Below are 26,311 nucleotides of genomic sequence, written 5' to 3'. Positions count from 1 at the left end.
TCCTTATTTTTAATGATCAGTTGACCATAAATGTTAGGGATTATTCTCACAGTTGCAGTTACACTAATTTGATTTTTATGTTTATTCTTATGTCAGAACTGCGTGGGTTTTTTGGGTTTTTTTTTTTTACTATTATACCTTTGAATTAAGTTTTGAAATGAATGAGTGTGCATTCTTCTTTTTTGATATTGTTCTGGCTATTCTTGTGACTATACATTAGCAAATGAATTTTAAAATTTATTTATTTCAATTTCCCCAAAAAAGCAAACTATGGTTGTGTTGATTCTGATGATTCATTTGGAGAATATTGCCATTTAACATTAACTCTTCTGATCTACGAACATTTAGTAGCTTTTTGATTTTAGGTTTTCTTTAAAAATTTTCTGCATTGTTTCTCATAGTTCAGTCTTCAAGTCATCAAGTAAACTGATTTTGTTAAATTTCGACAATTTTTATTATTTGAATGCTATTGCACAGTTAACTTTTTTATTTTAAATTTGCTTTTCTCATTATTAGTGTTTGGAAATTATTAATTTTGTGTACTGATTTTGTATTCTGCAGACTTATTGAAATTCTTTTTTAGCTGTATTATTGGACTCTGATTTTCTTTGTATAAGGTCACATCATCTTGAATAATGATGATTTGATCATTTGTGTTCCCCCTTTTCAGTTAGCGTAACTTTTATTTCTTTTTCATTGCCCAGCACCCTCCAGTATTTGTTGAATAGGTGAGATGAGATATCCCTGTCTTTCCCCAATTTCAGGAGGAAAGGATGGAGTTTATTACAATTAAGTGTTATGTTAATGGTAAAATGAAAATAAACAGCCCTAGAATTTTCAACTCATTTTACTCTACAATGAAACAGCCTTTTTCTCATTCTATCTCATTTTTCTTGACTTTCCTTGACGATACTGATATTTTATGTTATGTTTCAAGTTTTTGTTGGTTTGTCTTCTATATTTTTCTATGATCTAATCTACATTGATTTACATATCTCCCACTCTCTTTCCAATTTTTTTCCTGAGTTATTGATCTATATTGAACATAATGGTTGCTCAAGTTAAAGAAAATATAGGAACACATTATCTATCCACCTACTTCTCTATCATCTATCATCTGTTTGTCTATCATCATCATGTTCTTTTGCACTCCCTGAATATCCTTACCAATGACTTTTTATGTCTTTTTAATTTAACTCTAACCCATTTATATTGTATCATTCAGTAGTATTCTCTATTGTGCCTGAATTAAATTCTTTAATATTTACTTTACTGAAGCAAACTTTACTGCAATTGAAGTTATCTTTATATGGTACATAGTTAAGGAATTTTTCTCCTTAAATGGCCATATTGTCCTACAACATAAAATGGCTTTTGAGGTCGTTTGAAATATAACACCTGCTCACCTTTCAACGGACACACTTATTGGCATTCTCTTATGCACCTTAGTCTTAAATTTACTTATTTGGCTAAAATAGACTTTGTATCTTTTCTCCATAAAATTTATTGTTTATTAAATGAATGAAAGATTATTTCAAAGAATGTTAGACAACTGTGTTAGACAACATTCCTTCAGGGAATGTTTAACACTTATGTTGGTTAAAACAAAGAAATAGTTTGAATCCCTCAATCCATTAATACCTTGTTTATCTGAATTAATTTATGCATTTATGTTTATCCTTTAGTAAAGTACTTCCTTGTTTAGGTACTTTAATGAAAAGATGGAGTCCTATAAGCAAACTCATAAAATATCTGGTGCTTAATTTTTAATGAAAATGATTAAAAAAACAGTAAGACATTAGGGATTTAATTTATTTTTTCTGTTGTTGTTGTTTGCTTGTTTATCTTTTTTTTTTCTTTTTTAATAAATTTTTATTAATGGTAATGGGATGACATTAATAAATCAGGGTACATATATTCAAAGAAAACATGTCTAGGTTATTTTGTCATCAAATTATGTTGCAAACCCCTCGCCCAAAGTCAGATTGTCCTCCGCCACCCTCTATCTAGTTCTCTGTGCCCCTCCCCCTCCCCCTAACTCTCTCCCTCCCTCCCTCCCATGTCCTCCCTCCCCCCCACCCTTGGTAACCACCACACTCTTGTCCATGTCTCTTAGTCTCATTTTTATGTTCCACCAATGTATGGAATCATGTAGTTCTTGTTTTTTTCTGATTTGCTTATTTCACTCCTTATAATGTTATCAAGATCCCACCATTTTGCTGTAAATGATCTGATGTCATCATTTCTTATGGCTGAGTAGTATTCCATAGTATATATGTGCCACATCTTCTTTATCCAGTCTTCTATTGAAGGGCTTTTTGGTTGTTTCTATGTCTTGGCCACTGTGAACAGTGCTGCAATGAACATGGGGCTACATGTGTCTTCACGTATCAATGTTTCTGAGGTTTTGGGGTATATACCCAGTAGAGGGATTGCTGGGTCATAAGGTAGTTCTATTTGCAGTTTTTTGAGGAACCACCATACTTTCCTCCATAATGGTTGTACTACTTTACAGTCCCACCAACAGTGAATGAGGGTTCCTTTTTCTCCACAGCCTCTCCAACATTTACTATTACCCGTCTTGTTGATAATAGCTAATCTAACAGGAGTGAGGTGGTATCTCATTGTAGTTTTGATTTGCATTTCTCTAATAACTAATGAAGCTGAGCATCTTTTCATATATCTGTTGGCCATTTGTATCTCTTCCTGGGAGAAGTGTCTGTTCATGTCCTCTTCCCATTTTTTTATTGGATTGTTTGTTTGTTTGTTGTTGAGTTTTATGAGTTCTTTGTAAATTTCGGATATTAGGCCCTTATCTGAGCTGTCGTTTGAAAATATCAGTTCCCATATAGTTGGCTGTCTGTTTATTTTGATATCAGTTTCTCTTGCTGAGCAAAAACTTTTAATTCTGATGTAGTCCCATTCATTTATCTTTGCCTTCACTTCTCTTGCCATTGGAGTCAAGTTCATAAAATGTTCTTTAAAACCCAGGTCCATGATTTTAGTACCTATGTCTTCTTCTATGTACTTTATTGTTTCAGGTCTTATATTTAGGTCTTTGATCCATTTTGAATTAATTTTAGTACACGGGGACAGGCTGTAGTCGAGTTTCATTCTTTTGCATGTGGCTTTCCAGTTTTCCCAACACCATTTGTTGAAGAGGCTTTCTTTTCTCCATTGTGTGTTGTTGGCCCCTTTATCAAAGATTATTTGACCATATATATGTGGTTTTATTTCTGGGCTTTCTATTTTGTTCCATTGGTCTGAGTGTCTATTTTTCTGCCAATACCATGCTGTTTTGATTATCGTGGCCCTATAATATAGTTTAAAGTCAGGTATTGTAATGCCCCCAGCTTCATTCTTTTTCCTTAGGATTGTTTTGGCTATTCGGGGTTTTTTATAGTTTCATATAAATCTGATGATTTTTTGTTCCATTTCTTTAAAAAATCTCATAGGGATTTTGATGGGAATTGCATTAAATTTGTATATTGCTTTGGGTAATATGGCCATTTTGATTATATTTATTCTTCCTATCCAAGAACAAGGAATATTTTTCCATCTCATTGTATCTTTTTCGATTTCCCTTAACAATGCTTTGTAATTTTCATTATATAGGTCCTTTACGTTCTTTGTTATGTTTATTCCTAGGTATTTTATTTTTTTTGTTGCAATCGTGAAGGGGATTATTTTTTTGAGTTCGTTTTCTAATATTTCATTGTTGGCATATAGAAAGGCTATGGACTTTTGTATGTTAATTTTGTATCCTGCGACTTTACTGTATTGGTTTATTGTTTCTAATAATCTTTTTGTGGAGTCCTTCGGGTTTTCGATGTATAGGATCATATCATCAGCAAAAAGTGATAGCTTTACTTCTTCTTTTCCGATATGGATGCCTTTTATTTCTTTGTCTTGTCTGATTGCTCTGGCCAGAACTTCTAGCACCACGTTGAATAAGAGTGGAGAGAGTGGACAACCCTGTCTTGTTCCTGATTTAAGGTAGAAAGTCCTCAGTTTTATGCCGTTTAATAGGATGTTGGCTGATGGTTTATCATATATGGCCTTTATCATGTTGAGATATTTTCCTTCTATACCCATTTTGTTGAGAGTCTTAAACATAAAATTGTGTTGTATTTTATCAAACGCCTTTTCTGCATCTATTGATAAGATCATGTGGTTTTTGTTCTTTGTTTTGTTGATATGGTGTATTACGTTAACCGTTTTGCGTATGTTGAACCATCCTTGAGATTCTGGGATGAATCCCACTTGATCATGATGTATTATTTTTTTAATATGTTGTTGTATTCGGTTTGCCAGTATTTTGTTTAGTATTTTAGCATCTGTATTCATTAGAGATATTGGTCTGTAGTTTTCTTTCTTTGTTCCATCCTTGCCAGGTTTTGGTATGAGGGTTATGTTGGCCTCATAAAATGTGTTTGGAAGTATTGCTTCTTCTTCAATTTTTTGGAAGACTTTGAGTAGAATAGGAACCAAGTCTTCTTTGAATGTTTGATAGAATTCACTAGTATAACCGTCTGGGCCTGGACTTTTATTTTTGGGGAGATTTTTAATAGTTTTTTCTATTTCCTCCCTGCTGATTGGTCTGTTTAGGCTTTCTGCTTCTTCATGACTCAGTCTAGGAAGGTTGTATTGTTCTAGGAATTTATCCATTTCTTCTAGATTGTTGTATTTGGTGGCATATAATTTTTCATAGTATTCTACAATAATTCTTTGTATATCTATGATGTCTGTGGTGATCTCTCCTCCTTCATTTTGGATTTTATTTATTTGAGTCCTGTGTCTTTTTTCCTTGGTGAGTCTTGCCAAGGGTTTGTCAATTTTGTTGATCTTTTCAAAGAACCAGCTCCTTGTTTTATTGATTTTTTCTATAGTTTTTCTGTTCTCTATTTCATTTATTTCTGCTCTGATTTTTATTATCTCCTTTCTTCAGCTGGTTTTGGGTTGTCTTTGTTCTTCTTTTTCTAGTTCCTTAAGGTGTGAAGTTAAGTGGTTTACTTCGGCTCTCTCTTGTTTGTTCATATAGGCCTGAAGTGATATGAACTTTCCTCTTATTACTGCTTTTGCTGCATCCCAGAGATTCTGATATGTCGTATTTTCATTTTCATTTGTCTGTATATATCTTTTGATTTCTGCACTTATTTCTTCTTTGACCCATTCATTTTTTAGAAGTATGTTGTTTAGTTTCCACATTTTTGTGGGTTTTTCCCCCTCTTTTTTGCAGTTGAATTCTAGTTTCAAGGCTTTATGATCAGAAAATATGCTTGGTACAATTTCAATTTTTCTAAATTTGCTGATATTGTCTTTGTGGCCCAACATATGGTCAATTCTTGAGAATGTTCCATGTACACTAGAGAAAAATGTATACTCTGTCGCTTTGGGATGAAGTGTCCTGTAGATGTCTATCATATCCAGGTGTTCTAGTATTTCGTTTAAGGCCACTATATCTTTATTGATTCTCTGTTTGGATGACCGATCTAGAGCCGTCAGCGGTGTATTGAGGTCTCCAAGTATGATTGTATTTTTGTTAGTTTTTGTTTTAAGGTCAATAAGTAGCTGTCTTATATATTTTGGTGCTCCTTGGTTTGGTGCATATATATTAAGGATTGTTATGTCTTCTTGATTCAACTTCCCCTTAATCATTATGAAATGACCATTTTTGTCTCTGAGTACTTTTTCTGTCTTGTAGTCAGCATTATTAGATATGAGTATTGCTACGCCTGCTTTTTTTTGGGTGTTGTTTGCTTGGAGTATTGTTTTCCAGCCTTTCACTTTGAATTTGTTTTTATCCTTGTTGCTTAGATGTGTTTCTTGTAGGCAGCATATAGTTGGATTTTCTTTTTTAATCCATTCTGCTACTCTGTGTCTTTTTATTGGTAAGTTTAATCCATTTACATTTAGTGTAATTATTGACACTTGTGGGTTCCCTACTGCCATTTTATAAATTGCTTTCTGTTAGTTTTGTATCTAGTTTGATTCTTCTCTTTTGGGTTTCTATCATTTGTTTTTGTTTGTTTGTGTTCCATACTTCTTTCCTCTGTTGCTACCTTTTTTAAGTCAAGTGTTTTTGTGGTGGTTTTTTTTTTAAGGGTGGTTACCATTAAGTAATGAAAAGGGTACCTACCATATTCATTGTAGTACCCTATCTTATAAGTATTTCTGCACTTCATCATCCTTTGCTACTGTTAATCTCCATCCTCTCCCCCCTTTTTTTCCTTTGTTGTCACAGTTTAAGTTTGGTTTTATTGTGTTCTTGGTGGAGCTGTTACTTGTGGTGTTGTTTTCTTTTGTTCTTTGAATCTGTTTGGAAAACCCCCTTTAGTATTTCCTGGAGTGGGGGCTTTCTGTTGATAAATTCTCTCATCTTTTCTGTATTTGTGAATGTTTTTATATCTCCTTCATACTTGAAGGATAGCTTTGATGGGTATAGTATTCTTGGCTGAAAGTTCCTCTCTTTCAGGGCTTTAAATATTGGGGTCAACTCTCTTCTAGCTTGTAGAGTTTCTGCTGAGAAATCTGATGATAATCTAATAGGCCTTCCTTTATATGTTGTACTCTTCTTTTCCCTGGCTGCCTTGAGAATTTTTTCTTTGTCATTGGTTTGTGTCATCTTTATTATGATGTGCCTTGGAGTGGGTTTGTTGGGGTTAAGAAAACTTGGTGTTCTGTTTGCTTCTTGAATTTGAGGCTTTAGTTCCTTCCACAGGCTTGGGAAGTTCTCGTCTATTATTTGTTTGAGTATATTCTCCATTCCATTTTCTTTCTCTTCTCCCTCTGAAATACCTATTATTCTTATGTTATTCTTTCTGATGGAGTCAGACAATTCCTGTAGGGCTTTCTCGTTTTTTATTATTTTTGAGTCTCTTTCTTCTTCTCTCTGTTGTGCCTCAAGTTGTTTGTCTTCTATTTCACTAATCCTATCCTCAATCTGGGCTGTTCTGTTAGCTAAGCTTGTTACCTCGTTTTTCAGCTCGTGAATTGAGTTTTTCAATTCTGTTTGATTTGTTTTTATAGTTTCAATTTCCTTGGTAATATATTCTTTGTGTTCATTGAGTTGTTTTCTGATCTCCCTATATTGCCTTTCTGTGTTTTCTTGTATATCTCTGAGTATTTTTAAGATTTCTATTTTAAATTCTCTGTCATTTAGCTCCAAGGCTTCCAATATGTTAAGTCTTTTCTCCATAGATTTTTCCACATCTATTTGTGTTACCTCTCTTTCTTTTGTATCCATAATATTCGATTTCCTCTTTCTTATCGGCATCTGAGGGTGGTCTTATTGATAGCACTAATTAGAATTAATAAAGAGTAAAAAGTAAAAAAAAAAAAAAAAAATGGTAAAACACCCCACAAAAATACAGTAATAATTTATTATTTCCCCCTTTTTTTCTCTCTTCTCTTTCCCTTCTCTCCCCTCCTCAGGGAAGTATCGTGCCTATAATGGAGGGCCTGATTTGGGGTGAAGAGTTCAAGAGGTAAAAAAAAGGGAGTAGGGACCTACTAAATGCAAAAAAAAAAAAAAAAAAAAAAGGAAGAAAATCTTAGACAAGCATAAGATGATTTGCTTGAAAGTGATGGTCAACTAAGAGATATAATGAGAGGGATAAGAGGGAACCAGAAAAAAGGACCAAAAAAGAATAATAAAGAAGAAAAAATAAAATTAATAAGTAAAAATCTGTTGTATTAAGTGGAGCAAAGACTAAGTACAATGGAGACCTTGGGTTGGGAGGACCCAAAATGCCACAAAAATAAACAAACAAGAAAAAAAATAAAAACAAAAGCAAAAAAGAGAAATAAAGCCAAAAAAAAGCCTTGAGTCCCAAATTAACTAATTTGTTCGTGATTGAGGATTATATGGGAGGAAAGTAAAATGAGAAAAGAAAAAACGAATAGAAAGGAAAAAATAAGAAAAAGAGAAAAACGAAGGAAGAAATAAAATAGGAAGAGAAAAAAAACAAAATAAAGCAAGACAAAAAAAAAAAAAAAGAGGAGAGAGTGAGAGTTAAGTGTTTTGGAGTATAACCTTAAAGGAGGGTGAGGATGAAGAAGAAAAATAAAATGCAACATTCATGGGTAGTGTAGTTCAAGAAAGGGGAAGCATAAGATGGGCAGAGAATAGAAGGACCGAGGTGGAGGAAATAAAGGCAAAAAGATAGAAGAAACAAACAACAACAACAAAAAAAAAATTAGTGGATCAAGTTGTAAAGTCTGTGGGTTTTTCTTGATTTTGAGAGGTTAACTTCTTCCTTTTTCTTTTCTCTCCCTCTTCCTGGTCGGTGACTCTGTACCCCAGGCTCTGCCCCTGTGTCACTCTTAGGTAGGGATTTGCAGTTGATGGGATTCTATGGCAATGTCATATAATTGCCTTTAGTCTTGCTGGAAGTAAAGGCTTGTTGGCTTTTGCAGGGTCCAACGATGAGAGAGTTTGCTTTCCTGGATTCTCTCTCCTAGTCCCCCCTTTCTGAATTAGCAGCCTGGTGATCCAGCTATAAGGCTGCAACTCCTTCTGCCTGGGGAGTAAGAGGCTCAAAGAGCTGGGAAATCCCCACTCTATCCCCACTCAGTGCAAGGCTTTGGGAAAGGCTCTGACAGTCAGGGCCTCCAGTGTAATCAGGCGGGGGTGGGAGTCAATTGTTGTCAAGGTGACTGTTCAGCGCCTATCATTTAGTTGGACCTCTCAACCCAGGCTTTCCACACTTTGTAGCCTGTTTTTGCAGGGAAGAAGAGGCACTAGTCTCTGCTTACGACTAGTGTAGTATAGACCTTATTATCTGCCAAGTCCTTCTTGTTAGTGTTTATCCCTAAATATGGAGGCTCTATCAATCAGAATTTGCCCCCGCCCCTTTAGCGAGAGGCACTAAAAAATATCACGCCTCTTGTCTTGGATCGCTGAACTGAGAGAGATCTTATCAATTAGAAGCGAGGGTGCGCAGATTTCATGGGTTAAGCTAATTTCAGTGATTGGGTCGCAGCTGTGCTTCCGAAGGTATTTTAGGCTGCCTGCGTGCGCCCCTCCCCCAACGCTTGATTGTTAGCTTGAATGGCTGGGTGAGGTGCCCCGCCCACGGAGAGAATCTCCCAAGCCTCTCCCGCTCGCCCCGCTTCAGGCGGCTGGACCGCACCAGGCGCAGGATAATGGAGCCCCCTGGGTATGCGGGCCAGCAGGGCACCCTGGGCGCGTGGAATGCCCAAGGCACGTGCGCGAATGGGGCGCTCCGGGCACCGGTGGCCGGTGACCCCCACTCGCTGTGTGCGGGCCGCTGGGAACGTCAGCGGTGCTCAACCGGACCGGGCGCGCGTGCGGCCGCTCGCGGGGGTTCACTGCGGCTCGCGGTGGCGGCTCGCGACGGCTTGCGGTTCCCAAGTATATGGGCTGACTCACCACAGGCGCACTTCCTTGCGGTTTGAAAGAACGTCCCTGTGGTAGATTCCTCCACACCCTCGTCTCTCAGATTCAAGTGATAACAGTCCTTTCGCTATCAGTTTGTGTGGAACTCCGGAATGCTCCGAGGATAAATTTTTCTGTTTCTAGTTGATAAATTTGTTGTGATTTAGGGGAGAGCTGTCGGACGCGCTGCTCACGTTGCCATTTCCGTGTCGTCACCTTTGCTTGTTTATCTTAAAAAAACCTGAAATCTCCAAGGTTTGGGACAATTGGAGAAAAATGAGTGATCAGTCAGCTTTAAATTTGTATTACTGAACTTTCCCAACTTTTCTCTTATTTTATGACAGAGACAGAGAGAGAGAGAGAGAGAGAGAGAGAGAGAGAGATAGGGACAGACAGAAAGGAAGAGAGATGAGAAGCATCAATTCTTCATTGCAGTTCTTTAGTTGTTCCTTAATTGCTTTTTCATATGTGCCTTGACCAGGGGGCTCCAGTAGACTGACCTCTTGCTCAGAACAGCGACCTTGGGCTCAAGCTGGTGAGCCTTGTTCAAACCAGATGAGCCCACACTCAAGCTGGCAACCTCTGGGTTTTGAACCTGGGTCCTCCACATCCCAGTCTGATGCTCTATCCACTGCGCCACCACCTGGTCAGGCTCAACTTTTCTTGTTCCTTTAAGTTACTATAAGCATCACTTTTCTAATCTCTACTAAATCTCGTATTTCTTGATCTCTCTTTAGTGCTCCTTAATGGTGTGACTAAAATGTGGGATAGTTTTAAACTTTAATGTGAAAAAAATGCATACACTGAAATAAACATAATAAAAGTTTCATAACTTTCTAGATATTTGTACAGTGTTTGTAGACAGTATGCTATTTTAGTAACAAGATATTTTGAGTTTTCTACAGTCCTAAAGAGTTTGCAATGTTTGTATTACAAGTTTTTACTAGTGCATTTCTCCTAAGCTATCTTCATGTAAAAATAATCATGAAAATAAGTAACATTTCTTGATAGGTACAATAATTACTTCTATATCCCCATTTTTTGGCAGAGTTTAAGTCACATAAGTGACAAACCAAAGTTCAAATCTCAACAGACTTGACAATTTTGCCTGACTTAACTACTAGATGACATCATATCCAGAATTTACATTTTGAGATAACTATGGTCAAATTTAAGAAAGTTAGTCATTTTGATTCTTTGTTGCTCATCTTTTTCTGAGGAAAAACTTTATTGTTCAGATGAAATATAATCACTCTATACACAGAGGTGATTCCTTACACTTTTAGTATTATGTATAATTGCCTCATTAAGCTAATAAAAATGTACAACTTTTGTAATGAGTCAATGAAAAGGGTTTTATTTCTTTCAGAAAAGCAAATAATGTAAATATTTTAAAACCAATGAGAATATGGAGAATGAAAGGTAGAAGAAAGTTATTTTCTGAGTAAATTATATGGTTGATCAGCTGCAAGAAAGGTGACAAAGAAAATATTCTAAAATGAATCTTTGATACCTAGTTTTACTGATATTATCTGGTTCTATATATATATATATAAAATTCAATTTTTCACATTTGAATTCATGAAGTAGTGATAAACACTAAAATATTTATATAATTCTTAATTTTCATGTAATTTTTTCAGCCATTTACAGAGTTGCCTCGGTATATAGAAATGCATGTTATAGTTGAAAAAAATTTGGTAAGTATATTATGATTTATTTGCCTTATGTCAATTTATATTAGTTTCTTCTGATAATGTCTTGTTTTTCTGGAAGATTATGAATCTCCTATAATGTATATCTTTTTTTGCTTAATAGTTATTTCACAAATCCCACTTTTACTTTTTTTGGCTGGTCCTTAGACTCAATAATTTCAATTTTACTCTTTTCAAGTTTGCTGATTCTTTGTCTCACCTCTTCAAATCTGTTGTTGAATCTTTCTAGTGAGTTTTCAGTTCAATTATTCTATTTTATAGCTATAGAATTTATTTGGTTTCTTGTAATAATTCCTATATTTTTATTGATGTTCTCATTTTGTCTATATGTAATTTTCTTGATTTTCTCCAGTCTGTGTTTTTTTTAGTTCTTTGATTATATTTTAGACAGTTATTTTAAAGACTTTGGTACATCTGCATTTACTCAAAGATTATTTCTGTCAATTTATCTTGTTCCTTTGGGACATTTTTTGTTTGTTTATCTTATGGTATAGACTTAATATTCACATTTCTCTGAAAATTATATAGAAACCTAATATAATGTGATGGTATTTGGAGGATGGGGCCTTTGGGAGAAGGTTAAGCCATTAAGGTGGAGACCTTACCAAGAAAATTAAAGATTTTATAAAAGAGACTCCAGAAAGTTCCCTCACTCTTCTGCCATGTGAGGACACAAGAAGAAGATAGCAAGATGGCCATTTCTGAACGAGGAAGAAGGTTCTCCTCAGATACCAGATCTGCTGCGGTCTTTAGCTTAGACAATTTCCAGAACTTAGAGATAAATATTTGTTGTTTAAGCAACTGGTCTATGATATATTTGTGATAGCACCTCAAACTGACTAAGAAACATTGTGTTTTTTGTTGAAAATTCAGCATTTGAAATAAACACTTCTTGCAGTTTTTGCAGATTGGCTCTGCACCAGGGCAGTCCTTCAGTGATTAGTTAGGCTTGTTCTCAATTTAGAGGTCAGCTGAGATGGAAATTTAGGATATTCTCAGATCTTTTCTGAGTATAGGTCTTGATAAGCTTTCTTTTTGTGTGTGTGAGAGAGAGAAGGCGAGATAGAGAGACAGACACCTGTATGCGTCCTAATTGAGATTCACCCAGCAACACCCACCCCAAGCTATCCTCAGTGCCTGGGGCGATTCTCAAACTAATCAAGCCACTGGCTCCTGGAAGCAAAGAGGGAAAGAAGAGGGAGAGCAAGGGGGAGAGAAGCAGATGGTCCCTTCTCCTGTGTGCCCTGACCAGGAATTGAACCCAGGTGTCCACATGCGAGGCCAATGCTCTATCCACTGAGCCACTGGCCAGGGCCAATAAGCTTTCTTAATTTCACCACATACAGGGCTACTTTTGAGTATCTCCCAAAGAGTCTTATCCTGGCTTCTTGAGGTTTTAGTGGGCCTGTTGTATATCTTCACCTATGATCTCTTACCCAAGCATCTGACAGTCTGTCACCCCCTCAAGCTTTACCAAGTAGTGGCTATTCCTTTCTGTTGCCTGAAATCTGAATTGGGTGATACAGAAACCAGCCCTTCAGGCAGCATTTAGACAGGTTAGATTAGAACATTTCAAATAAAGTCTTTCTGCAGGCCTTGATTTGACGGAGGAAACGGAACTGGGCTGCAGTCTCCTCCAGGTTAAACCATGTGACGCAAGAGAAGGTGTAGGGCAAGGGAGTGTAAAAGCACCACAGTATTTTCCAATATTTTCAAGTTGACTCTCTCTTGATTGGACATCTGCTTGGTTGCTGTAGTCTTTCAATTGGTTTCCAGAACTCTTATTAGTTTATTTCAGCTATTTCTGATTGTCTTTTGACATTTCCATTGATGAACAAGGACTTGGAGTTTTCTAGCCCTCCATTTTGAAAATGCCATGCCCCCTGAGGCATATTTTTAGTTTCTTGTTGTCATATTGCCATGAAGCCTACTGTAAAAGCTTTGTCAGGTAATTCTAACAGATTATCTACCTTGGTGTTGACATATATTGGTTGCTTTTTCTCAAGTTGTGATTTTCCTGGCTCTTGGTATAGCTAGTGTTTTTTGGTTGTTTTCTGGACATATTGACTATTAAGTTATGAGATACAGGATTCTATTTAATATTTTAATTTTATTAGATATCAGTATTGACCAAGTTATGCAGCTGTACTCAGTGACTAAAGTTTTCAGAACCTTCGTGATGCTATTTTGGTCTTGATTCACTTGGTGTTTCTCTTGATCCCCTGTTGCTACCTGCCTGTGCTACCTGCAGGAATTGAATGAAGGTTTTCTTGTCCTTCTGCTGCCTCTGAGGAGGGGATTGTAGATGATGGGTCTATGCAGGTAGAGGTATTCTCTTGGCCAACCCAGTGCCAGCTGGGATTTCTATTTTCATTTTCCCAGTACTGTTTGTGGGAATAGAAGTTCATTCTCAGGGTCATTCTGCCTACTGTTTCTAGGTGGGGGTAGGAGACATCAGACATTAGGGAGTGGAGCTGTTTTGTGTCATCAGAGCCACATGATACTGCCAGCAGGAGCATATGGCTCTTCCACTATACTACTTTAGGCACCAGATTGTTAGTAGGGTTCTCAATCCATTCTTACCTGGGCTACTTTTTGCCAGTGGATGAGATTGGGTGTTTGGAGTTGTTGGGCAGTTATGTTATTCTTTTATTCTTAGCATACCTATACATGAACCTTTGATTTCCACCTTTTAAAGACCTATTATGATATTTTTGTTATATTATTTCAGAGTTTGTAATTTTTTATAGTCTTACTCAGCTGGAGAAACTGGGAGAGAGCAGTCTACACCATCTTGTCTGAGCCAGAAGCCTCCACAGTATACGTTAAAATTTAAATTATTATTTTTTGCAAGTATTTATATTAAGAGGAGAAAAAATACTATGTTTTATACTTACCTTTGCAATTGCCATAACCAATGTTCTTTACTGTTTTTGTGTACATATAAATTACTCTTTTAAGTCCGTTTGAACCTGAAAAATTCTTTATTATTATTTCTTATTATTCTTAGTAATATAGCTGTTATTAATAATTTTTTGTCTTTTTTAAATTTGTAAATGCCTTTCTATTACCTTTACTTTTAATGAATATTTTTGCTGGTTATAGAATTCTTAATTGAGACTAGTTTCTTTAGGCACTTAGAATTTCTAACTCTACCCAGTCTCCACTGATTTTGATAAGCCATCTCTTAACCTTGTTATGTTTACCCTGCATGTGATATGTTGTTTTCCTATTCTCACTTTAAAAATTTATTTTGTTCTGACTGATGTCCAGTGAGTTAACTATGATGTGTCTGAAGGTTCTCTGACTCCTACTTGACTTTGGAATTTTGGTAGGGATAACATCAAATCTGTAGATTGCTCTGTGTAGTGTAAACATTTTAACAATATTCATTCTTGAGCATTAAATATATTTTCATTCATTCTTGTTTTTTTCAATTTTTTCATCACAATCTTATAGTTTTAAGTATACAGATCTTTTGCTTGTATGATTAAGTTTATCTTAGGTATTTTATTCTTTCTGATGTCATTGTAAATGGGATTGTTTTTTTAATTTCTCTTTGAGATAGTTTGCCATTAGTATATAAAAATGAAACAAATTTTGCATATTTATTTTTTTATCCTGCTACTTTACTGTCTTTGCTTATTAGTTTTAACACTTTTTTGGTGAGCATTTTGGAGATTTCTATATATAATACCATGGAATCTACAAATAGTGACGATTTTACTTGTTTTCCAGATTGTGTGCATTTTATTTATCTTTCTTGCCTAATTTTTCTGACTAAGACTTTCAGTTCTCTGCTAAGTAAATGTGGTGAGTCTGGGAATCTTTGTATTGCTTCTAATTATATAGGAAACATTTTCATCTTTTCTCCATTGATCATGATGTTGAATGTGGGCCTGTCATATATGGTCTTTCTCATGTTAAAGTATGTTCCTTACACATATATATTATTGAGAGGTTTTATTATGTAAAGATGTTGAATTTTGTCAAATTATATTTTATGTACCAATTGAAATGATTATATGATTTTCCTCCTTCTTATGTAGTGTATTACATTAACTGTTTTGTGAATATTAAACCATTTTTTATCCATGGAATAAATCCCATCTAATCATGGTGTGTAATCACTTTAATGTACTGTTGATTTTAGTGTACCAGCATTTTTTTTGAGGATTTTTGCATCTATTTTAATCATAAATATTGGCCTGTAATTTTTTTGATGTGTTCTTCTCTGGATTTGGTATCAGAGTAATGCTGGTATTGTCCAGTGAGTTTAGAAGTAGTCATCTTTTATTTTTGGAAGTTTGTAGTGGTTTCTTTTTGTATTTTTTTAAATATCCCATTTTTTACACTGAAACTATATAATATTATATCTATAATTTTTAACATTTAACAACTAATAATTGGTAGTTTAAACATTTTAACTCACTATATTAAAATGTAAACAAATAATCATTAAAAACTAAACAATATATATTGAGATTTAAAATGTGCCAGACTGGGCAGTGGCGCAGTAGATAAAGCTTCAGACTGGGATGTGGAGGACCCAGGTTTGATACCCCGAGGTCACCAGCTTGAGCGCCAGCTCATCTGGTTTGAGCAAAAACTCACCAGCTTGGACTGAAGGTCACTGGCTCGCTCAAGGGGTTACTCGGTCTGCTGAAGGCCCACGGTCAAGGCACATATGAGAAAGCAATCAATGAATAAAGTGTTGCAACAAAAATCTAATGATTGATGCTTCTTATCTCTTTCTGTTCCTGTCTGTCTCTATCTATCCCTCTCTCTGACTCTCTCTGTCTGTCTCTGTAAAAAAATAAAAAAATAAAATAAAATGTGTGATTATCTTTTTCAGTATGATCATTTGGGTTCTGATACATTTGTTGTTACTCAAAAAATTTTGCAGTTGATTGGATTCACTAATGCTGTAAGTGTTTGTTTTTTAGTACTTTTGCATTTTGCATGTGCTTTGTCTCTTAAAAAATTCCCATAGTTTCTTTTATGAGACTGTCTGAATCCACATCTTGTGTAAAGGGAAAATTATATCATCATTTTAAGTTTCAGTTTTCTAGATGTTTAATAGAAATAATAATTGCATATACCTAATTAGGTTTTTGTAAGGATTAAATTAAGTAAAGCACTTGACATGGGACTTCTTGAGTACAAGCTTTTCCAATATTATTGTTTCATTAGCAGTATGTATTACTTAGGTTATAAGATTTAAAACAGACTTAAAATTAAATTTTCAATACTTTTCATGCATCTAGTGTTTATTTTTACACTTAGTTTCTAAATTTACTTAGACCATAATATTTGAATATATTTTCTTTATGTGTTCTATTTCAGATTTTTACTTCACTTAATATTACAATAATTCTATCTTCATTGGAGCTTTGGATTGATGAAAACAAGATTCCAATTACTGGAGATGCTAATGAATTATTACACAAATTTCTAAAATGGAAAAGATCTTATCTTGTTTTACGTCCACATGATGTAGCATTTTTACTTGTGTAAGCATATTTTGGCATTATTAAATCTTATACAAAGAATCCATATTCATATATGATCTAATTTCTGATAGTTGACAGGATTTTTAGAGAAAAACATTACATGCTATTTTTTTTACATCTTGTGAATATTATTTTTCACAGCATGAGTTTTATAGAATTATCAATATCATCTATTTGTATATGTAAAATTCACTCCTTCAATTATGTTACCTTATGCTTTATTACCCTATAGTATAATGTCTCTAACTATTCATAAAATATTAATAATGTATATCTGAAGAAATGTGCCTGAATTCTATAAATATAGTAATTTGTCTTCACTTTATGCTTCATTTCCATAAAAAAATAACAAGGAAATGTAAGCACTATTATATATTTAAACATCTTTAACATAATGCATTCACATTGTGCTACCTTTTTACAAATTTATGATACCCTTTTTATTTAATAAGTTTCTTGTTTTTCTTTAATCAATGTTCAGAACATATATATATATTTCTATATTCATAATTTAAAAAATAAACTTTTATGTTATTTTCTGCCCCTAAAATAAGCCATACCTTTGCATGACTCTGTCATTAAGGAGAAACTTCAGTTCATAAGATGACTCTGCCTATTTATCAGTGTGTTGCCTTATATTTTTAATTTTAAGAAATTTTACTTAATTTTCTATTTTGATCTTTCAGAAATATTTTAAATTTTAATGAATGCTACATAAAAAACTCCATTCTTTTTAAAAAGAATTCTGTATGAGAATACACTTTGTAATATTTGTTTTAAGATCTATTTTATTTTCAAAAGAAACAAAAACATTTAGTAATTTTATGCTTTGTTACTTTAATGTTCGGTGGATATATCTATGAATATATTATGTAAATATGCAAAAATATATCAGGTATATTCAAATTAATATTCAAAATGTTAATTGTTTTTAGTTTTAAAAATTGTATAATGTTATTTTTTTAACAAGTTACAGAGAAAGATCAAAATATGTTGGTGCAACTTTTCAAGGGAAGATATGCGATAGAGAATATGGAGGAGGTATTGCTATGGTTGGTATAATTTGCTTGGCTAAGATATATAAATAGAATGTTGTTTAGATCATATGTAGTTAAATATTTACTTCCTTTTTTATTTCTAAGTATATTAATATTTGCATAACAAATCTACTGATCTTTGTTCCTGCTGCTGAGAGAAATGTTTAAACTAGGGCAACTCTTTATTGAATTTAATACACATAAATTTTTACCATTTTCCTCTCATGAGTTCAAAATATTCTTTTTAGAATGTTAATATAGTGATTTATTTTAGTCTTATAAAATGCTGATATATTTTCTTGTACTCAGTATTTAATTATTACTTGATTTTAATTTCAACTTTAGATTTTGAACATTTTCTTAATTATGTAGCTAACATAATTATGACCCAGATTAAAATAAAACTTTTGAAGCTATTTATCAAATGCTTTAAAATGCTTTGTAGGGGACAGGTGAAGAATAACAGAATCAAATACCCTAATTGACATTATTTACCTTAATAGAAAATCTTGGTGTGTTTATAATTGGTATATGGTTTTGCACCTCTTTTGTAATGCTATGGTTATTCTGACATGTAAGACTTGCCTTTTTATTTGTGTGTGTTTGTGTATATACAATATCTGTTATGGTTTGTGGGAGCAATGCACTCTTAGTGAACAAGTGAAGCTAAGTGAAGATATAAAAATATAAATCAGTCAAATGAAGACACAAATATCAACTTTCAAATTTATATATCATAGTTTGGAAAATGTGACTTACATTTATGAGCAAACCACTAACCAGTCTCCAAAGCTAGAATTTAGCTGATTTACCCAGGCACATGTAATATTGAAATATTATATCACTCTCATGTGACATAGGAGTTTCATCAATCAACAAAAAGTAGAGCAGAAATCATTCTCTCTAAAGGCAGGTTAGATACCAAGTAGAAGGAGATGTCATTATTTACAGGAAAGTGTGTAGCTCATGGGTGGTGGGGAGTGGTCTCTATATGGAGAAGAGTGATTAGAGAAAGGCTCTGTATTATTCTATTCTGCATATTTCATTGGGATAACTATTGCCTGACCTGTTGTTGGAAAATCAGTAATAGCTGATATTCACTGTGTGAGTTGTTGAAGCAAACAGTTGATGCTCAGGCTTCTGATATAAACCTCAACCTTCCTCTCTACCTAATCCCCTTGTGGCACATCTGTCATTAAATCAGAGCATCATATTTCTAGTCTTTTCTTTTTATCATCATTGGTATTTATTTTCTGTCATTCCACCAACAACACGTTGTCTTAATAACTATAGTTTCAGAGTAAATTATCAAAAATGATAGTGTAAACACTACTATTACTTCTTTTGACTAATTTAGGTAGTTTGGAGTCTCTGAATTTCCATTTTAAAATCAACTTTTAATTTCAACAAAAACTGCTTGGATTTTGATTAATTTTGAATTTAATTTTTAGGCCAATTTAAACAACATAGACATGTTAGCAGTACTGAGTTCTTCTACTCATGAAATGGATAAACATGTGTGACATGTGTGGTATATTCACATAATATAAGTAACAACAACAACAACAAAAGCTTCCTGTTATACATTCAACATTGATGGATCTCAAAAACTCCCTTGACCAAAATAAGCCAGAAAAAAAAAAGTTTACTTCTTTATGCCATTTTTATGTGTAAGTGAAGATACACCATCTTGATAAAAGTCAGAATAGAAGTTACAAATTGTGGAGCAGTAATGCCAGAAAACTTGCTGGAGAGAACTTTCTGGAGGATAAAAATAACCTATACCTTGTACAGTTTAGTAATTATGTAGATATGTGTCACATACTTCACAAATATGTGTATATATGTATGTATGCATATATAATATTATAAATAGTGTATATGAATGTGTATCTATGTAAATATCCTATTTGTTCATACATATATATGTATATAAAATGACATCAAAGCTCTTAAGATTTGTGCATGCCATATAAAACAAAATTATTTAAAAGTCATAAAAACATCACACAAATAAAATGTTATTAATAATTTCAGAAGGTGATAATAAAATAAAAATACTTTAATTTCAGCTATTAAAAATAAAAATTATCTAATTACTTTCTCTTTAAATTTTAAACTCATATAAAATGCCACAAAAAATTTAACCCTAAAGAGTAAGAAAAAGAACTGAATATATCATCAAAGGAAATTTGATACATCAATAGTATAAAGCTACAAAATGTTCCTCACATAAACTAGATATGAATTTTAAGTGATTATTTAGAATGGAACAAAATTTTACAATACAAGCATATATATGAACTCATATATATATATATCATATATACCTATATTTTATGAACTCATATATACCTAACTAAGATACAAAAAGCAAACTCTGAAAGAGCTACTAGCAGGAATAATCGTACTTGGCTAATTAATTTATCAGACCAAAACTTTAGAAAGTTTGAACAGATAACAATCTTGATCTAAAAGGCATATATAAAATCTTGATTTCTAATGTTAGTGACTGGAAGTTTTTACAAAGCAATCATGGCAGACATATTTATGAAAAGTAATCACATGTTGTAAAACAAAAGAAGTATCCATCAATACTTACTTGACTGTATATTTCTCACTCTAGTGATTGGCACATACAGAGTCTTAGTAAATGTCAACTGCTGTTATTGTTATTTGACAATTGTTATTCTAAGCAGGTATTTTCACCAAAAGAAATCTGTCTGCTAAGTTGTAAACTTTTATATAAAATATTTATATATTTCAATGCTAGATGTAATTTCAGTTTTTCCATTATTTTCAAAACAGAAGTAATCATAACAGTATCCTATAGAAAATTCTAATACTCCAGTTTATACGTCTTTGAGGTTATTTTTATTTAGTCTGTTATGAACTAAATTGTGTGCTACTAAAATTCATTTGCTGAAGCCTTAACCTCCAGTGTAACTACATATTGGACATTGGACCTTTACAAAGGAAATTAAGATCAAAGGAGGTTTTAACAATGGGTCTCTAATGCAGTAGGACTGCTGTTCTTATAAATAGAAGAAAAGACAAGAGACCTCTATCCCTGTGAATACACAAAAAAAGGCCACATGAGGACACTGTGAACAGGCAGCCCTCTATAAGTTAGGAAGAGTGACCTCACTGGAAAGCAACCCTTTTGGCAACTTGATCTTGGACTTCTAATCTCCAGACTGTGAGAGCATAAAGTTCAGTTATTTAAGCTAGCCCAGTCCATGGTATTTTGTAATGATAGGCTTAGCTGACTAATAAAAGTCCAAACTATTGATACTATTGCCATAAAGAAAATGCAAAGGAATGTCTTCTCCAGTACAAACCATATCTTTACCCTAGTACACTATAAAAGGAAAGACCAGAAAAGATGCATTAGTGAAAAGATAGAAAATAAAGGGGAAATTGAACATGGGAGTGCTGGGGACAGCTTTTATACAAATGACTAGAGTGAAACATTTTAGATGTTGTTATTTCCATCTTATTGAACTATAAAAGATTATAGGAAACAGGAGCAACAGAGAAAACAATTATAAGGCCATATTGATTGGATGCTAGGCCTTTTCTACAACCTAAAAATGAATAACAAAAACTAAAATAACTACACTAATAATATAATATCCTATTATTTATTATATTACTATTTATAATATTTTATTATTTACATTATTGAAATTTAGCAGAATCCTCTATTTTCTTTTCCACAGAATCAAACATTACTCTTCTTCCTTTCCTACCCTTTCTACTGTCCCCCGTGTTCTCCCTCCCCTTTTCTTCTCTTCCCCCTACCCCACACCTCCATCACTTCTTCCTTTTTCTCTCTACTGCTCTCTGAAAATGGATGGTACATTCAACTGATAAACCAGTTGATCTTGTGCAGCCATTGTGGAAAATGGTATGGAGTTTCCTCAAAAAAATTAAAAATAGAGCTGCCCTTTAACCCAGCTATCACATTTTTAGGAATATATCCTAAGAATACCAAATCACTGATTCAAGAGAAGAAATGCACCCCCATGTTTATTGCAGCATTTTTTTTTACAATAGCCAAGATCTGGGAACAGTCCAAGCATCTGTCAGTGGAAAGTGGATAAAAAAGCTTGGTACATATACACAAAAGAAGGAAATCTTATCTTTTGCATTGGCATGGATGGACTTGTAGATTATTATGCTAAGTGAAATAAGCCAGGCAGAGAAAGACAAATATCTAATGATCTCACTTATATGTAGAATCTAATGAACAAAGTGAACTGAAGAATGGAATAGAAGCAGAGGCAGGGTCACAGGGAGCAGAGGGACAGCAGTCAGAGGGAAGAAGGATGAGGGGATGAGATCAGAGAAGGTGAAGGGATTAATGAAATTATATATACATAATACATAGATACAGATAACAGGACAGCAAATCCCAAAGGGAAGGAGGGAGAGAGTTAGGGGGAGGGATGCAAAGGAGAGGTAATGGGGGACAAGAAACAGGGGTGAGGGAGTTATATTGAGTGAGACACTTGAATCCATGTTAACACAATAATTTAAAATTAGTAAACAATTAAAAAAGGAAAAGAAAGTAACCAGTTTTCAATGTGTATGCAAGACATAAGGACTTTGTACTGTCTCAAGACTAGTAATAAAAATATTTAATTGGTCACCCAGGCTTGAAGGAAAAGACAGAGTCAGTGTATTAGGGTCACACACAGAGTACAGAGACTTCTACTCAAGAATTCAGACAGTCAGAGGTGCCTTGACAATGAAAATAATAAATACCTTGATCTTTTCTCACCCTCTCCTACCCATTAGACCAAAGTAAAGCAGAGGGCAAAGGAACCTTTTGACATAATCTACCTTTTGACATAATCTATTGATGTCATCCTGGGCTAGAAAGCAGGGTGGAAAATGATGGGTAGTTGATGAAAAGAAGCAAATAGAAAATGCAAAATGTATTCTTTGAAACTTATCCTGAAGTACATTTATAAAAGTGTTATTATTAATGAACACCATCCTGACAGGTGTGAGGTGGTAACACAATAAATTAAAATCAATAAAAAAATAAAAGAAGAACAAATTGGTAGTTACAGAATAGTCATGGGGATATAGTCAGCATAGGGAACATAGTAATATTGTAATAACTATGCATGATGTCAGAAGGGTATGAGATTTATCAGGGTGATCTCTTAATAAGTAATGTACCGTCTAATTACTGGGGTATGAACCTGAAACTAATATAATAATATATGTCAACTGTAATTGAAAATAAATTAAAAAAGAAATGAATGTTGAACAAATGCAAAAATAAAGATATATTTTAAAGCAGTGGTCCCCAACCCCCAGGCCAAGGACCAATACTGGTCCATGGGCCATTTGGTACCGGTCCGCAGAGAAAGAATAAATAACTTACATTATTTCCATTTTATTTATATTTAAGTCTGAACAATGTTTTATTTTAAAAAATGACCAGATTCCCTCTGTTACATCTGTCTAAGACTCACTCTTGATGCTTGTCTCATAAATTCAACAATTATATTTAAAAATACCACAGTTTTTACGCCGGTCGCATAATTTTATTTTGTGCATTTATCCGTCCCACCCTAAAGGCCGGTCCGTGAAAATATTTTCTGACATTAAACTGGTCCGTGGCCCAAAAAAGGTTGGGGACCACTGTTTTAAAGAACTAGTGTGATTTGTGGATTTCTCTTAATCTTCATATGTTTTGGTATGGTACAAACATATTATATGATAATAAGCACATTCATTTAAAAAAGAAAATGATAAAGGCATTTTAATTTTGAAAATAATGTTTAAACAACTGTGGAAAGTTGGCATTTTCTACCAGTCATTATAATCATAATATAAATTAATTTAATGGGTTAATTTATGATTTTTTAAAATATGTGAACATTTATATAAAATATATCTCTAAATTATCAAATTATAAATAAGCATTATTATAAATTTGATGCTGTATGTGTTTATGTATATATCTTTAAAAAATTTTTTGTTAGTGCAAATATGACTTTAATTATTGTTATATATAACTATGTTATTGGGGCAATTTCTATCATGTTCTGATGCCACCAAATGAACCATACATTTATATTTTGATGAAATTTTAGATTTCACTATCCATATTTATCTTATATTGATAATAGTACCTGTAACAAATTAGGCCAACATGAATGACATTTCTATGGTTAATAGATTAGAAACAACTTACCTTTTCATCATGTGACTATTTTTAATGACTACATTATTCTCCCAATAAATGAATTATCATCTAAAATGTGACTATGCACATGTATGTTTTTTCTTCCCCAGCACCTCAAAACCATAAGTCTGGAATCGCTTGCAGTTATCATAGCTCAATTACTCAGCCTTAGTATGGAAATAGATTACGATGACATTAGCAAATGCCAGTGCTCAGGAGCTGTCTGCGTAATGAACCCAGAAGCAATGTAAGATGCCTTATTTTTATATGCTTTATACATATGGTGTGTATGAAAATAATTTTAGTATATTTAAAGTCTACCCTGTTAAAATAATTTAAAATGTTTGAGCATAAACTGTGACCAGTGATCTTCAGGTCAAAACACATAATACTAGTCCCAAATATCTATCTCAATACTTCTTAATTTAATGTCATACTTGCTTGGTCATATGTGATCTATCCCTACATTTATTACTATATTTACTGCATGATTTTATAATTTAAGGCTTAAATAGGTAAACAAACACTGATTTGTGATCACTATGCAAGAATGATTTACTAGTATGGTTTTGTCTGCATGAATCTCCTTCATTCTACCCTGGTTCACCTGAGGTCTTGGCATCTATTAATTTTGTAGATGCTGTGATTCAGTTTTTCCTTTGTCATTAGAGAAGGTTTATTGTAATATCCTTATCATGCCTTAAAATCCAGTGAATTTTCTATTATCATCATCATTATTCTTAGTGTGTGCTATGAGGTTTTATAAAATTGGGATCAAATAGTCAAGGGTTAGGAAATTTATCATCTAATCAGTTGACTGGAGCCAGCCTCTTATCTTTCTGATGGACAATTTTTGGAGATGTTTTCTGATTCTTAGGTGTATTAGAAAAATCAAGGTCAATTGTCTGTAGAAACAAACTTAGTACCATCTCACTCTCTTCATTCCCTCACTCTTGCTCCCACAATTATTTCCTAAAAGTACTTGCATTCAAATTTTTATCTCAGTCTCTAATTTATGAGGAACTCATATAAAAATAGTTATCCCGAAAGTGGTTATAGTAAACAAACATTTATGAAATAATTGTTGAACTGGATCAGTAAGTAATCTGATGGTAACAAGGACACCTTTGGCAGGAGATGCTGTACAGAGAGCATACTGCAGCAGGAGCAGGGTGCAATGCAGGATGCCTGTTCTTTGGTACTTATGACCATTAAGATACAATAAGACTAAAGACATTCCTGATAAAATAGGTTTCATGGGGAATCTCTGACAAGTGTCAAACTTTGTAGTGCAGACCCCTGGAGTACTTTTTCAGCTTTTGGTGGGCTACTAGACCCTTGGATAGTTGAGCATGCATCCGGGAAACACTAAGTTAATATGTTCCTGAAGTTGAATAATTTTATCATAATTTGTATATTTTTATAACCACAGAATTATAAGATCAAGTAGGCATATTAATCTATCCGATGACCAAAATAGTATATCTGAGAATAAGCTTAAAAAGATCCAGATAGGCCTGACCTGTGGTGGCGCAGTGGATAAAGCGTCGACCTGGAATGCTAAGGTTGCCGGTTCAAAACCCTGGGCTTGCCTGGTCAAGGCACATATGGGAGTTGATGCTTCCTGCTCCTCCCCCTGTTCTCTCTCTATCTCTCCCCCCCCTCTCTCCCCTCTCTCTCTAATAAAAATGAATAAGTAAAATCTAAAAAAGTAAATAAATAAAGAATAAAGAATATTTTAAAAAAAAAAGATCCAGATAATGCAAGTAAATAACACAAACAGGGATCCCAAATCCCCAAGGCTCTTTCAGCTATTGGACCAATATCTCAATTTCTTCACACCAATGGCAAAACGAGAGTACCTAAAATTGACTAGACAGAGAAAATGCTGTCTGGTTTCAAGAGCATGTCTTCACAATGTTAGTTAAAATTTTTAAAAATCACTATTCCACATTGTTTTCTAACTAGATTAAGACCTAAAGACAGTAGAAAATAGTAAATGTCTAGTAAACATATTTACAAATAATTAATTTTTATCTTGTATGAGAGAAATGCCAGAGATCAGGATGTATATAACCTGAACTGTGATATTTGGTCAAGGATCTAGATGCTGCAAACTTGGAAATTTAGAGACAAGAAAGTGTGGAAATGAGGAATGTGAATGATTTGTAGTGAGCAATAGGTATGCATATCTTTATAAATTTTACTTCACATTCCACCTAAAAGTATTTCTGTATTTTTTGTATTTAGAAATTTAAATTTAACAGGGTAACATTGACCAACAAGTGTACATAGATTTCAGGTAAACATCTCCCCATCATTTGAACAGTCGATTATGTTGTATACCCATCACCCAAAGTCAAATCATCCTCCACCACCTTTTTTGGTCCCTCTTTATACCCTTCTCACAACTCCCTTCCGCCCTCCTCCCCAACAGT

The 26,311-nt window shown here is 33.7% G+C and overlaps 1 protein-coding gene across 1 annotated transcript in view; it reads left to right on the top strand.

Annotated features, from left to right (window-relative positions):
- Window positions 1–26,311, top strand: part of ADAM2 (ADAM metallopeptidase domain 2) — an 86,737-nt gene that overhangs the window by 6,085 nt on the left and 54,341 nt on the right. The window contains exons 5-9 of the mRNA XM_066237506.1: window positions 11,044–11,100; window positions 15,971–16,042; window positions 16,462–16,628; window positions 17,599–17,680; window positions 23,984–24,120. Of these exons, the coding sequence (XP_066093603.1) occupies window positions 11,044–11,100; window positions 15,971–16,042; window positions 16,462–16,628; window positions 17,599–17,680; window positions 23,984–24,120 (515 nt within the window). The remainder of the gene's footprint in view (window positions 1–11,043; window positions 11,101–15,970; window positions 16,043–16,461; window positions 16,629–17,598; window positions 17,681–23,983; window positions 24,121–26,311) is intronic.

This window comes from Saccopteryx bilineata, chromosome 6, assembly GCF_036850765.1.
Source record: "Saccopteryx bilineata isolate mSacBil1 chromosome 6, mSacBil1_pri_phased_curated, whole genome shotgun sequence".
Lineage (NCBI taxonomy): Eukaryota > Metazoa > Chordata > Mammalia > Chiroptera > Emballonuridae > Saccopteryx > Saccopteryx bilineata.
This window is presented reverse-complemented; position numbering and strand designations above follow the sequence as displayed.